Here is a 16,237-nt window from a genome sequence, read left to right on the forward strand (position 1 = left end):
GTATTCCAAACAGGTAAGAACAGAGCAGGATTATCTATCTCATTATTCTTGAAAGCTATGCTTCCCTTTAATGCAGCCCAAGATCATATTAGCTGTATTAATCTTGCAGTCCACTAAAATTTCTAGATTGTTTTTTTCCCAAATAAATTGCTGTCTTCAGTGGAAGTATAGGCTTTCCTTAATGAAGGATGGTAAAATATCCTAGCTGTCTTCAGGTAGATTGTTACTAAACATCACCAAGAATACTCCAAATATGTTTTCTGGTACATGACTTTCCAAAGTACAGAGTTTAAAAATCCGCAATTATTGATTGCCCAGTTCAAGTATTTTTGATGTTATCCCCAATACACTGAGACACCTAATCCTGTAGTCTGATTTTATAAAATAAACATGTGGATCCCAATCTGAGATAAGACTCTCGTTTGTCCCTTGAATTCCTTTCTAATAATCACTATAAGGCATTTAGCCTTCTCTGGAATATGTGTAATTGTTACTCTCTAGAACTGACAACAAAGCATTCTCAGGTGAAGGCTTTTATACCTATAACTCCTCTATATTGGCTGAACTTGGAGAAATTACTTAACTTCTCTGGACCTCAGTTTCTTCATCTGTAAGACTGGGGTGTTGGATAAGATGACTTCTGAGGTCCATTTCTAGTTCTAATTCTATGATCTTATGAAGTTGGTAGTTTTCTCCATTAGGAATATTTATATATAACATCATTTTTCAATTTGTTTTCTGCTTTGGAGCCTGGTGATAAGAAAGTACTTAAGCATCCCTAAGCATGCATATTTGACTATGAAGCTAAATCTAATATCTTATGTTTAAAGTGTTTTAAAACAAAAAACAACCTTTACTTTGACAGTTTTGTTCATTTGTGGATCTCAAAGATCTTTCAAAGGTTCTCTCTGGTTAAAGACAACCACTTCTATTTTTATATGTGGCTAGATTTTAACACTAAAAATAGTTTTAAATAATCCAGAAAGTAAGTGGTAAAGTCAGAAATAATTCAGGTCACTAAATATGTAGTCTTTAAATAATATGTATTTTGTTCATTAATTCAACAGGATACTACAGTGACCCAAGTAAGTATTAAGACACCTTTTTTTTTTCTTAGAGATGAAAACACTAAGAAAGAAATTGGCCACTTGATTTGGTTCATCCAGCAAGACAAGAAAAGGACTAGGATTACAATGTGCAGTTCAGAAAGCATTTTGTTCCTGTCTTATTAAAATAAATAGCTGGGCATGGTGGCATGTGCCTGTAATCTCTATTATCAAAGAGGTTAAGACCAATGGACCTCTTGAGCACTAAGTTCCAAGCTGCAGTGGGCTAAGATGATTGGGTGTTTGCACTAAGCTCAGAATTAATACAGGGGAAAGGAGGCCACCAGGTTGTCTAAGGAGGGGCAAACCAACTCAGGTTGGAAACATAGCAGGTCATAACTCCTGTGTCAACCAAAGTAGGATCGAGGCTTGTGGGAGAAAAAGGAAGACTCAGGTTTTTTTAGAAAAATAAATTAATAACATAATATGACATGACATGACATAACATAACATGACATGATATGTCATGGCATGATATGATGCAGCATAGCATAACATAATATAATTTCATTGAATCTTTTTTTCTTTTCTTCCAAATACCACACGTTGGGTTCCAGCTGAAAAACTGTGATGAAGGAACAATTAATAAAATAACAATGCTAATCTGCAAGATCCCACAGACCCTACAATTCATGGATTTCTCAAAAATTTGAAACTATTTGTCAAGCAACTAATGCAGAATAGCTTGAGAAAGACACTGTAGCTAGGCACCAATTTTAACACAGAACTCTATATCACAATGTGCAGCTCCAAGATTAATTCCTGAAAGTTCACTTCCAAGTAACACTGCATTTCAAACAAATGAAAACTCAAATGCAACAAAATCTTCCTCACTAATGAAATCAGTATTTGGAAGAAGAGATTACTTTAATGAATGCCATTATGAAACTATCTTTAGAACCTATTTTATCCATTAATTTTAGACTCAAAGAGAACTATCATTCACAAGTATAGAAAACTTAATATATATAGATCACTTAAATAAGTTTTTCCCTTCTCCAATGTAACTTAAAGATTTTGTTTTAGATACCCTGTAAGAATTTTGCTCAGCTTGGTTGAATTAAGTATTTTAAGAATTATTTATGGATAGTCTACAAAATTATTCAATAAGATAAGAAATGTAAGGGACCATAAATAGACCAGTGGTATACTCACCTAAACCAGACTTTTTCAATCGTTTTAAGTGCTGACTTGTTTGTTTTCCAGTGGGAGATTTTTGCCCATGTTTCATTTCTTTATCTGAACTGTCAGCTTCACCATTTTTAGACTCAGATCCTAAAAAAAGAAAACAGTTATACAACTGTTGAACTCTTTCTTGTTTTCCTTTTTAAAAGGAAAGATTAGATTTAAAAAAAAAAAAAAACAAACAAACAGCCCAAGAGTATTATCTCCTTTGTCTTTGCTAAGAGATACTATCTTCTTTGGTCATAATCTGATTCTTCTAACTCTACAGGTAATAAATATAACAGCAAAGTAAATCAATTAAGGAGAAAAAAAGGTGGCCTAATAAGTGTAGCCAAATGGTAAATTCACTAATCTTATAGCTTGAGGATGAGTCCCAAGAAAGCACTTTTTAAAAAAAAAACATAAATAAGCTTTAAACATTATGATATAGTATTTTCAAGTACTGCTGAGGGGAGAGGGGGAAAGAGAAAGAGAGAGAGAAAAGAAGAGAAGAGAAGTGAAGAGATCTTTCCAAATGACTTTTGCAATAAGGTGTTTCTGAAAAATACAAATGTCAGTATATAATAAACACAATTACAACACTAAAGATTTTTTAAATAAACAAATCAACTATAAAGCAAAAGCAAAGAGTTGCACAGTGTTAAAAAGAAATAGTGTCAGAAAAAAAAAACTAAAAGGATCTCTGGTTTTGCAACAGGAGACTTACACACAAATTCATACCCACAAAAGAGCTGCTTTTGATAACATTACACATTAGTACATGGTCCACTATTAAAGTTCAACATCGAAATGATCAGGAAAAAAAAATTTAAAAGAAACTACCAGCACCATTTCACATTCTCTTGGACCTGCTGCTACTTTCATTTATTATGTACTATCTGTACCTAATTTTTAAAAGAAGGGGTCAGTACAACTAGTTTGAGTTGCTTGATCAGCATAAGGGATTAAAAAAAATTAAACCAAACCTCCAAGTAGAAATAGTACCCACTGATTTCCAGCAATTCCAGATTGCATATGCCATTTATCACTAAGGAATATTCTGTGAGAACTGGTCTAGCATACAATCATTTAGCTATTTTACCTGAAGGTGAATCCGACTGCTCATCAGACACCTTTAATGGTGTCAAAACAACACGAGGAACAGTCTTGTTTACCATCATTGAGACTCCATTTCTTCTTTTCTGCTGCTGTCTCAAAGCCTATAAAACATGATAATAAAACACAACATAAAAATATAACCAAAATTATTTCTTTTAAGTGAATTAAATGAGGCATCTGAGTATCATTAAATGAAATCTCTTAAGAGATCCAAATTTTACACAGTCACTAATTTGTCAAGCTTGCTAATAGTCACCTTCATGTCATTTTCTTCAAAAGCATAAAATCAGGCTCTGGGAAAAGGGGACGAGCCTTAGATCATTTTCAAAGCAATTCTGACAACAAAGCAACACTTAAAGGTTTGGTCTACCTTTGCAGCACAACATGAGGACCCCTGGAATTTGAAACTATGACTTCCGAGTAAAATAAATGTAAAATAAATGTTTCGAAACCAGGATAAAAATATATGTGCCTGCACTTGTCTTGCAGGTGCGTCCTCTCTAGTATACTGCTCAGTCAATCAAGTTAACACAGAGTGTCATCAGTATGTACAGCATGTAAGGACTACAGTACTGAGGCACTCACTCAGCCGTGTGGAGTGCTGCACGAAATCACTGAACATGGCAGGAATCATTTATTTCTGTGAAGGGAATCAGTCCTAATCTTGGAAACCTTGCAGCACTTGGCTTCTGTCTGACTGACTTTAGGCATTAACCTTCAGAACACGAACATGATGGTGTTCCGGCAAATCCGGAGGAAAAAAAAATGATATGAGAATAAATCTCTCCAAATGGGACTGCTTTAAGTTTCACAAATGAATCAACCACAGTGATAACACAATAAAAGGTATTAAAAAGTTTTAAAATATAGAGTCCTGACTGATCATTTTACAAAGAAAATTATCTTTGATAGAAAAAGCCTGAAAGCAGGAGCACTAAGCTCAGAGATATGTATGGGGCTACTAAAAGTCCTCAAAAGGGTAGAAAGCTTGTCACGAACTGCCTGAGCCTTTGACTTTGCTTTTTCTGTGTCTGTTTAATTCCTATTAATTCTATAACATTTCTGTGACCTATTTAATGTTCTTCTACCATGTGTGGACAGACTTCACTTCAAACACATCACTGACTTGCCTATTTCTTTGCAGTCAAAGACAATGCAATCTTATTTGGAAAAGGTACTCCAATTAGTTGTACCTAAAAGGCTCTTAGAAGATCATAAGATTTAGTTACTCAAGTAATTAAGGAACTGAAAAATGAGATGAGCTTTGAAAGAATTTGAGAAAATGAAAGCTGTAGAAAGGGCATTCCAAATGAAGGTGGTGATAACAAGAACAAAGGGAACCATCATTCAAGCATCATTCCTCATTTTGTACTGAAGACTCTTTTATAGTGAAGATCAAATGAAAAAGTATTTGTAAAGCACTTAACACAAAGCATAGAATGTAGTAGGCACTTAATAAAGGCTTGTTTCCTTCCTTTCTTCCTTCCTTTATGTAATAAAAGAGTAAAAGAAGTAACAACAAATTTTATAGAACTTCTTAAGTTTTGCAAAATACAGCATATATCATTCTCATTTGGTACTCACAATAACTTTGTGAAGTGAGTTGCTATTATTACTTCCTTTTTATAGATAAGGATATTGAGGCTCTTAGTTTAGTGAACTGCCTAGGGTCACATAGCCAGTGAATGTTCAAGGCAGTATTTGAATTCAGTTCTTCCTCTCCTAGCTGATGCTAATATGAGAGGTCTCTGCTCTCAAGGGACTTGACAACAAATTTATCACTTTAGTAGCAATCTCTGAAGAGTTCAAAGGACTTTACAGACATTAATTCATCAATTGTTAACATAAAGTATCAAAAACCTTAAGAGGTAATTATTTAGTACAACTTCCTATAACTCAGTTCAGGACTGTAGCTAAACAGCCCAGGTAGATAAAATAATATATAATATATAGTATATAAAATAATAGTCTCTCTCCACACACACACACACACACACACACACATACACTGAAGTCACAGCCAAGGATAGGGAAGACAAGCAGACTTGCAATTTTATTGCCATAGGAGAATCTCAAGTGAGGAAACCCTCTAAAAATCCTGGTTGGCACCTTCTCTGCAACTCCAGAGTTTAAGAGGATTGCCTTTAAGCCAAACTGAGAGGGGTGGGCGGGGGGGGGGAATGGGGATCTACATTCATTACATCTACTTCTTTACTTACTATTCCTGTAAAAATAAAAGTAGATTGATTTTTCTGTTTTTACATCAAAGTATTTCAAATATGCCCCCGACACCTCACAACATTAAACAATAACAAAACAAACAAAAAAACATATTAGGGCCTAACAGCAACTGTTTCTGACTCTCTCTCTCTCTCTCTCTGTGTATATATATATATATATGTATATATATTTTTTTGGGGGGGGGAACAACATTCTGTCCCTAGAGCTAACCACCACTCTCCTGAGAGAAAGGAGGTATGTTTCATTATCTGTACTGTTAGATGATGATTTATAACTTACATTACTGTAGTTATTATGTGTATGTTGTTCTCCTGGTTCTACTTTACTCTGCATAAATTTATATGTCGTTCCATTTTTTTTCTTTAAATTCCTCATATCTGTTAGTTATTACTGCGCAATAATATTCCATTACATCAATGTACCCCAGTTTATTCAGTCACTCCCCTATCCAGGGGCACCTACTTTGTATTTTTGCTGTCATGAAAAAGTGGTAATAGTGGAACAACTAGGTTAAAGTGTATGAACAGTTTAGTGACTTTTCTCATATCATTCCAAATTGTCATCCAGAAGTTAGACTGATTTCTAAGCTTCCTATAACCTCTCTAATACTCTTTCCATTTTTTGGTTATCTCTGCACTGTATCAACTTCTTCGAAAATTTTTAGATTATAAGATTATATGGTCCTTGTGGGTATGGATTGTCTTCTTCTCAATGGTCTCCCACCATTTACCACCATGCTTAGTAAATAGTAAGTAGGCAGTTAATAAATGTATATTGATTATTAAGCACATACCATGTTCAGGCATTGTGCGCTAAGTGTTAGGGATACAAAAAAAGGCAAAAACAAAAAAAAACAAAAAAAAAACCCTCAATCTTAAGAAGCTCACAGTCTAATGAAGAGACAATATGCAAACAGGTATGTACAAAAAAAAAATAGGATAAATGGGAGGAAATCCAGAGAAGGTACTAATCCAATTTTAATGAGGAACAGGATTTTTCTTTCAGAACTGATTTTCAATAGATACCTTAAACTCAATATATCCAAAATAGAACTCATTATTGTTCCCTCTAAATTCTTTCCTGTCCTAACTTCCCTATTACTGGAGATGGCAACACTGTCTACCCAGTCTCTTAGGTTCACTGTCTAGGTGTTATCTCACTGTCTCTCATCTTCCATATATAATCTGTTGCCAAGGTCTGTCAATTTCATCTTCATAACATCTCTCTAATATGACTCCTTCGCTACTCTAACACAGCTACCACTCTGGTGCAGGTCCTCATCACCTCACACTGGGGCTATTACAATATGCTGCTTCATATTTTTCCCCACTACAACCCATCTTTCACCCTCCAAAGTGACTTTCCTGCAGTGGAGGTACAACCATGTCACCTTTTATTCAACAAAATCCACTGGCTTCCTATGTCCTCCAGGATCAAATGCAAAATCCTCCATTTAGCATTCAAAGCTCTTCATATCCCACCTCCCATTCCTAACTATCTTTCTGGTCTTCTTACACCTTACTTCTGCCTTGTATTTCCCCATCTACTAACACTGGCCTCTTTGCTGTTTCACAAACAAGACACTCACTCAGCTCTGGTCATTTTCTGGCTGTCCTCCATGCTGGGGATGCTCTCTCTCCTCTCTGTTAACTTTCCTGCCCACATTTAAGTCCCAACTAAAATTCTGTCTTCTCCATAAAGCCTTTCACAATCCCTCTTAATTCTAGTGCCTTCCCTATGTTAATCATTTCTTATTTATATTATATCTAGCTTGTTTGTACACAGCATGTTTGTTTTTTGTTTCCCTCATTAAAATCTAACTTCCTGAGGGCAGGGACCATCTTTTGCCTCTTTTTATATCTCCAGGTTTCGCACACTGCTTTGCACATAATAGGCATTTATCAAATTTTTACTGACTGACTGACTTTATGTAAACCGTTTTTGTGACAGAAAGAGGACCCCAAGGTGTGAGGTACTACCTAAGAGTCTATCTGTGATTACACCTTGTTCCTGTTACAATGGAAATAATTATTTACTTAACTTCATCTCTTAAAGAGTTTTTGCCTTCCAGTAAGGCTCAGCTTAATTGCCATTTTCAATGAGAAAACTGTATTAATTCACCTAGTTTTCATGGTCTCTCCTTCCTCTTTTTCTTTTTTGGCTAGGCAATGGGGTTAAGTGACTTGCCCAAGGTCCCACAGCTATTAAGTGTTAAGTGTCTGAGGCTGGATTTGAACTCAGGTCCTCCTGACTCCAGGGCCGGTGCTCTATCCACTGCGCCACCTGGCTGCCCCCTTGGTCTCTCCTTCCTCAAATGACCTTGTATTTACCTGTTTCTATGTTATCTTGTTCTCCCACAACTCCCTGAGAGTACAGATTATTTTTCAGTTCTGTTTTTATGTACCCAATGTCTACCATGGTGTCGAATACATAATAGATACTTAACCAATGTTCCTTTAGTTGAATTGACTAAAAGAGGCTTTGAAATTCAGTGGAGCAAACTGCTGCTTTAAAGAGTCTCCTTGAGGGCGAAGCCAAGATGGCAGAGTAAAAGCAGTAATGTGCTTGAGTTCTCTCCCAAACCCCTCCAAATACCTGTAAAAAATGGCTCTAAACAAATTCTAGAGTAGCAGAGCCCACAAAAAGACAGAGTGAAACAAATTTCCAGCCTGAGACAACTTGGATGGTTGATTGGAAAGGTCTATTGCGCCAGGCTGGGAGAGGAGCACAGTTCAGTATGTGCCACTCAGGCAAAGACCAGGCCTCAGTGAATCTGGAGCAGGCCTCAGGCATCTGAATCGTGGGCAGCTGTGGAGGTTTCTCAACCCACAAACTCCAAAGACAACTTAGAAGGTCAGTAGGAAAAGTCTGTTGGACCCTGGTGAGAGAGGAGCTTGGTCCCAGCCCCAGGGCAGTGGCTGCTTCTGGAGCTCTCAAACCACACACGGAGGGGAAATTGAGTGGGGGACTGCAGGGGTTTCTTTGCTGGTGTTGAGACAGGATTCCCTTGCTTTGCCTGTGCTTGGATCTGGGTCAAGAGGAGCGCTGGCATGGTGGAGCTCCTAGTGGTGGTGGAAAGGGAATCTTCCTCACAGTTCCAAGGCAGAAAAGAGTGTTTGTGGTCACTCACAGACCAGAACACAGGCCAGGAAAGGAGTAAACACCTTGCCAGAACTGAAAATTTATAGGTCCCTAGAAGTATCTCTGAAAACAGCTGCACAAAACCCCTGTGGCTTGAGACAGTACATTCTCCACACTGGAAGCAGACCCTTACCTTAACACAGAGTTAAAACTCAAGTAATTGGCTAAGAACATGAGCAAACTGTGCAAAAAAGTCAGACCACAGAATTTTTCTTTGGAACAAAGAAGATCAAAACATACAACCAGAAGAAGACAACAAAGTCAAAGCTCCCACATCCAAAGCCTGCAAGAAAAATAAATATGAATTGGTCCCAGGCTATGGAAGAGCTCAAAAAGGAGTTTGAGAAGCAAGTAAGAGAAGTAGAGGAAAAACTGGGAAGAGAAATGAGAGTGATGCAAGAAAATCACGAAAAACAAGTCAACAGCTTGCTAAAGGAGACCCAAAAAAAATTGAAGAAAATAACACCTTAAAAAATAGCCTAACCCAAATGGCAAAAGAGGTACAAATAAGGACCCAATGAGGAGAAGAATGCCTTCAAAAACAGAATTGGCCAAATGAACAGGAAGTCCAAAAGCTTAATGAAGGAAATACTTCAATAAAAATTAGAATGGAGCAAATGGAAACTAGTGACTTTATGAGCAAGACATTGTAAAACAAAACCAAAATAATGAAAAAATAGAAGACAGTGTGAACTATCTCATTGGAAAAACAACTGACCTGGAAAACAGATCCAGAAGAGATCATTTAAAAACTACTGAACTATCTGAAAGCTATGATATAAAAAAAAAAGAGCCTAGACATCATCTTTCAAGAAATTATCAAGGAAAACTACCCTGAAATTCTGGAAGCAGAGGGTAAAATAAAAATTGAAAGAATCTACCAATCATCTCCTGAAAGAGATCACCCAAAGGAAAACACCTAGGAAAATTGTAGCCAAATTCCAGACTTCCCAGGTCAAGGAGAAAATATTGCAAGCAACCAGAAAGAAATAATTCAAGTATTGTGGAAACACAAGATTTTAGCAGCTTCTACATTAAGGGACCAAAGAGCTCGAAATATGATATTCCAGAGATCAAAGTTGAGAGGATTATAACTAAGAATCACCTACCCAGCGAAATTGAGTATAATCGTTCAGGGGAAAAAATGGATATTCAATGAAAGAATCTCCTCTAACAACCTATCTCCCATATATAAATTCAAATTATACAAAATTTCTCAAAAGATGTTAACAATAGAAAGGACTTTGTTCATATCCTCTGATTAATAGCTAATGAGACATGCTTATCTAAAGTGTTTAGCATTGTCTTGGAACTTGTCTAACACTGAGTACAAATGAAATAAGGTTTCCCCACAGACTGTGAGGTACTCCATATGCTCCTGTTTACAGATGGCATTATTACTATGCTATTTGGAAAGAGCCTTGGAACAGTACAGACTCTTAAATGAAACTTAATAATAATTTGAAAAAGTCCAGCCCATCTATGCACACAAGAAAAACCAAATGGATGAAGAATACTTAGTATACAGACTCTGATATACAGTTGATTGGACAACCTTTCGAGCTGATCTATCAGTTCATCTATGTTGGACATATTTTGTCTACTGATGGACAAGACTTGAAGGAAGAGGGCATTACATTGCATTCGGAAAACTGTGTAGTACTTTTAATAACCCCAATATTGTTTCTAAGAAACAGAGGCAGCATGACACAGTAAAGAGAGCAGTGGGCTCCAAGCAAGGAAGACCTGAGTTCAAATCCCATCTCAGATAATTTACTAGCTCTATGGCCCTGGGCAAGTTTCTCTGTGACTCACTTCCTTCATCTCTAAAATGAAGAGGTTGGACTCACTGTCCTCTAAGATCCCTTCATTCTAGATCTATGATCCGATGACCCTACAATCAGCAATTATTTCTGGTGCTGCTATATACTATAGCTATGAATCATGGAATACAGCAGTCCATAAAGAATTAAAGTTGCAAACTGATCACAGAGCAACTGAAAGACACTTGTACATTACTAGGAGAGAATTAAATACCAGGAGGTGCAAAAACCGTATCAAAGACATCTGGAATGTTGAAAAGGCAGCATGCTGATCATGTAGCAAGAATGAAGGACAAGAGGTAGACACACATGACGCTCCTGTGCTATGGAAAAGGAACGACAAAGTTAGAAAGAGTATAAAGACATAAACTGTGTCTGTTTTAACTTCTTCCAAGTTTAAAGTAATTACTTTCCAGGAAAGGTAAATATGAAATCAGGGCTACAGTTCGTGTTTATTTTGGAAAGATATCAGGCCATGGGATTGGAGTCCATACTGACTGGTTATGATAAAGAAAAAGTGTACTATTATGTTTTCCCTATATCACAAATCCTGGATCACTAGGAATAAGCCTTTTCTCTATAGAATATAAACATTCACATCCAGATAGGAACATAAACACACACATAAATACAGACACAATGACACTGACATGTATGCACACATGCACGCACACACACACACACTCACACACATACCCCTATAAAAAATGTATTCACTGGAAGACAGGACTAAAATCCCTCACTTGGGAAGCACTAAAATGTTCAAGAATTGTTCACAAGATAACAATGTATCTTGAAGCTATTACCGGGCAACAATTCAGGTAGAGACTTAGATTGAAGGTGTTAAATCCTATTAAAACTCACATGGTAAGCTGGCTGGGCAACAGAAGCTTGATTTATATGACATATTGCAATTTGTCACTATGACTGAGTGGATAGTAAAATTGCAAACCAGGCTAATGCTATTCAGTCACAGGAATACTTAAAAACAAAAATTTTAAAGGTCCGTGAATTCTCTTTAAGGAAGTATAGTACATCATCATGATAACAAAAATTATTATATTTATTATATTGTATTACATGTCCAGAAATATAACAAAAATATGTCATAAAAGTATAAGTCAAATTGCACTGTACGAAGTTCATATTTAATTTCTGGTGAGAGATGTATAAAACCTGTTCGATTTTCTTTGGGCTTTACACAAAAATATATCCTGATGAAAAACACCATGAAAGAATTTCAACACAGTTAAAAACCTGAAAGAAATGAAATCCCAAGCTTAAACAAATTGAGAACAAATATAAATTGATTCTACTATAAGATCATAATCTTACAGCTTTTCTGATGTAAAATATTCTATTATTCAAATTACATACATATTTTAACAACTCTATGATAAGTATCAAATTTGTAAGACATGGACAATTAGGATTACAAAATTTTAATAAATACTTCCATAGTCTTTCGAATAGATCTGACCATAACTTGAAAGGTAAGATTTATGAAAAAGTAGTCAGGAGAGTTACTTTCATAGACATGCTACCACATTCTCTTTACAAGGCAGGGCAGTTTTATCTAGATCAGTAAATTATATCTCAAAAGTTTTAATTCAAGGAGCTTCTTGGAAAATTCAAAAGCTGGACAACAATCTTTGTTTCTGTTCTACAGTAGAAAAACAGAACATGCAAGTTGGAGGATCCTGAAATCTATATCATAAAGAAATAATGCCCATTTTATTTTGCTAGGGAACTAATAGAAAAACAATATAACAGCATGTGAATAATGCATTAATATAATAAAATATCACATTCTGTGAATGTTAAAACTTAAATAATTAAAATATATACATACTAAACATCTGGCTGCATTAGACTATCAGCACTTCACATTCTTACTGGTTGTCTAAATGTCAATGCCCATGTTCAGAAACTATTACGCATCATAACCTTTGAAATTTCATAGTATTGGTCAGAAATAACAAGTTATAGCAAAATAGCAAGAATGAATCTGCTCTGCCATATAAAAGAAAGGAAACTGTGACTTTATAAGTTCTATTACCCTAAATAAATAATGAAGGCTTTCGTATAAACTGAAACAGAGAAAAGGAAAGGTTATGTTTTAATACCATGTCATTTTCCATCATAATAAAATTCAGTCTTGCTCAGTCCTTTTTCATTTTTTGCTCTAATATTCAAAAGTATTAAGACCTAAAATTTTAAGGTAGTAACAGTAAGGGGGGGAAAGCATTAATCAAATATCACGTCATTCCTGAGATATTGGCAAATTTGCTTCATGTATGCTTTAAAAAAAAACCTCCCATTAAATTATCAATTATTCAGCATATATATTTAAAGTTTTTATTGATTTTTTTGGTCACCATAGTTTCCCCTACTCCCCCCAAAATGTCATCACATTAAAAAAATTGTGAAAAGAGAGGTAAAAAATCAGCAAAACTGATCAATACAATGAATAAATCTGAAAATATGTGCAATGTACAACACATGTGAGACTTTCATCCCTGAAAAGGGGGGGTGGGTAGGAGTACCTTCTTTCAAAACCTGCTTGCTCTTTATAACTTTGCAACATTCACTTTGGGGTTTTTTGTGGTTATTTTTTTCCATTTACAATATTATAGTTCTTGTGTATAGGATTTTCTTGGCTCAGCTTATTTCACTGCATTGGTTCATGCAGATTTTTCCATGCTTCTCTGTATTCATAATACTCCTCAGTTCTTATAGTACAGTAATATTCTATTACATGTGACATAATTTATTTAAGAATTACCCAATCTTTGGGCATCTATTTTGTCTCCAATTTTTTTCCTATCAAAAAAGTGTTGCTACAAATATTATTAAGTATAAAGTGACTGTATACTTATCAATGTTCTCTTTGGGGTATAAGACTAGAAATGGAACGTCAGGGTCAAAGGATATAGATATTTCGGTCACCTTATTCACATAATTCCAAATTGCTTTCCAAAATGGTTGCAATAACTCACAACTCTACCAAAAATGCACTAGTGTGCCTATCTTCTCACAACCTCTCCAACAGTGCCTATTTCCATCTTCTGTCAGCTTCTGCTACTTTGCTGGGAAAGAAATAAAACCTCAGCTGTTTCAGATTTGGGTTTTCAGCATTTCTATATTTATTTAAATGTTTATATTTTTGAAAGTATTCCTCTAATACTTTTGTGGTCCTAGTTTTATTAGCACACAACAGCATAATACTTTATGATAATTATTTTTCTTTCTTACGGATTTATGATTTTACCTTGCTCATTTGCTGTTTTGTTGATTTAATCTTCTGTCCTATTTTTCATAAAACTGATTAAAGATTTGTTCATTCCATTGGTCTTTTCAAATAACCAGTTTTTAGTTTTGTTCATCATTTCAAAAGTTTCTTACTTTACAATTTATATATTTCTTTCTAATTTTGATAATGCCTCTTTTGTAATACTTTTAGTTAGTTTGTTGATTTTCTGTTTTCTAAATATGTATTTAGCTCATTAATTACATAATTTTCTACTGTTAATGTATGTTTGCAGGAATATGACTTTTCTCCTTGAAAACACCTTTAGCTGAATCCCTGAGGTTTTGGAATATTCTTTCATATTATCATTTTCTTTCACAATAATTACTCATTTTTTCTATGATTTGCTTCTGGGCCAATTCACTACTTAGGATTTCATTGTTAAGTTTCCATTTAAGTCTGTCTTTTGCATTTATTCTCTGAACTGGTTACTCTTTTAATTGTATTATGGTCTGTAAATGCATTTTTATTATTTCTGCCTTTTTAGATTTGTTTGCAATATCTCTGTACCCTAATAAAAGAGCATTTTTTGTGAAATCAATATGTGTTGCTGAGATACATATATATGTACATACACATATATGGATGTGGATATGTGTGCGTATATACACATACACACACACACACACACACACACACACACACACAGAAATATATCAGTCCCATTTAGACATCGTAAGTCTTTTAAACTAATCTGGTGAGAAATTTGTTCAGTTCTATATTTAACATTTTGTTTATCTTTCTGTTAGACTTATGTAAAACTCAGAGGGACACTGAAATCTCCCACAATAATGTGCTACTATCTATACTTTCTTCTAGTTTAGTTAAAGTTTCTTTTATGAATCTATATGATAAAACATTTAAATTTATGATAAGCATATAAATTTAATTTTGACATTGGTTTATCATCTATTGTTCTTTTGAGTCTAATGTAGCGTGATTATCCATTTTCATGTTTTGAACATTTGTTTTTGCTATATCTGACAGTAAGATTGCAATGCCTACTATTTTGAATTCACTAATTACATAATATTGCATATTCTAGCTCCTCAATTTTATTTTGTGTCAGTCCTTGTCTTTTAAATTTATTTCTTGGAAGCAACAGATTGTGAGGCTTTGTATACTTATTCAATCTGTTACTCTTTTTTCTTTTTTGGATTATTTAATCCATTCACATTTAAAGTAATCAGAATTATATTTTCCTCCATTTGTCTCAGATGATGTTGTTGTTTTCTTCTTCTGCCAAATCAGGATTTCTTCTGGAAACACAGCACTACACCTCTTTAATTATTTTATCTTAATTTATTTTAAGGCAACTCTTCCCATCAGCTTTCTTCTCCTCCCTGTAAGTAGTCTACTTCATAGTTTGTTTAAAAACCTATCCCTAATTTGGGAGTTTTCATTATTAGTTCCTTTTCCCTTTTATGTATGAGTTTCACTCTTTCCCTGTTTTCCCTTTTAGATAAGTAAACAAAATTCCCATTTGTCTCCATCCCGTTAACTTGTTTTATTAATTTTTAAAATATTATTTTCTGCACCTTTTTTTCTAAAAAGAATTTCTTTCCTTCATTGTCTTCATTATTTACTTTCTATTTCTATTTTAGAGTTTCAGTCTTTGAATAATGGCTCATTCTTATTTCATCCTTTACTTTCTATATTCTTCATGGAATTAGAGATTCTAAGGTATCTATCTGGATTCCTTCTTCTAGATTCTATGCTAGTGTCCTGCACTGTCCTCGTTTTCCTATTGTGCCTTTATCTTGGAAATACCAATTCCCAGGTGAAGCAAAGATGTTGGAGTAAAAATGGCAGGGCTGAGTTCTCCAAAATTCTTCTCTAAAGAACATTAAAATAACACCTCAAAATGAATTTTGGAGTGGCAGAACCAACAAAAGGATAGAGTGAAACAAATTTCTAGCCCAAGACAATTTAGAAGGTCAGCAGAAAAGGTCTCACTGAGGTAAGAATGAAGTGTAGTATAGCACAAGCCATGCCTAGGCAAGCCAGAAGCAAGACGTTGGTGGGGGGGGAGTGGCAGTAGAGGGATGGGGGAAGGAGGAAAAGGGGCTGGGTGTTGACTGAATCAGCTATGGAGGCTTCCAGAGCTCTCAGCCTACAGATGGGAAGGGGTCAGACAACTGGTCAGAAGGAAATTATATGGAACTTTCAGCTGGCACCAGGAACAGAACTCTGCTGCACTGCCTATAAGCATTTTAGAATTGTAGTCCCAGGGTGGGGAGGAACACTAGTAGGAACATGGACACTGGTCAGAACTTCAGGATGGAAAAGAATACTCATGGTTGCTCAAAGACCAAAGCACAAGTGAGAAGAGT

At 35.2% G+C, this 16,237-nt stretch overlaps 1 protein-coding gene across 1 annotated transcript in view; it reads right to left on the reverse strand.

The window, feature by feature from the left end:
- Positions 1-16,237, reverse strand: part of LOC114031694 (putative Polycomb group protein ASXL3) — a 205,001-nt gene that overhangs the window by 73,216 nt on the left and 115,548 nt on the right. Inside the window, exons 5-6 of the mRNA XM_027846847.1 lie at positions 3,373-3,490; positions 2,262-2,381 (exon numbers count right to left, since the gene is read on the reverse strand). Coding sequence (XP_027702648.1) covers positions 2,262-2,381; positions 3,373-3,490 — 238 coding nt within the window. The remainder of the gene's footprint in view (positions 1-2,261; positions 2,382-3,372; positions 3,491-16,237) is intronic.

This window comes from Vombatus ursinus, unplaced genomic scaffold (assembly GCF_900497805.2).
Source record: "Vombatus ursinus unplaced genomic scaffold, bare-nosed wombat genome assembly UNPS02015255.1, whole genome shotgun sequence".
NCBI lineage: Eukaryota > Metazoa > Chordata > Mammalia > Diprotodontia > Vombatidae > Vombatus > Vombatus ursinus.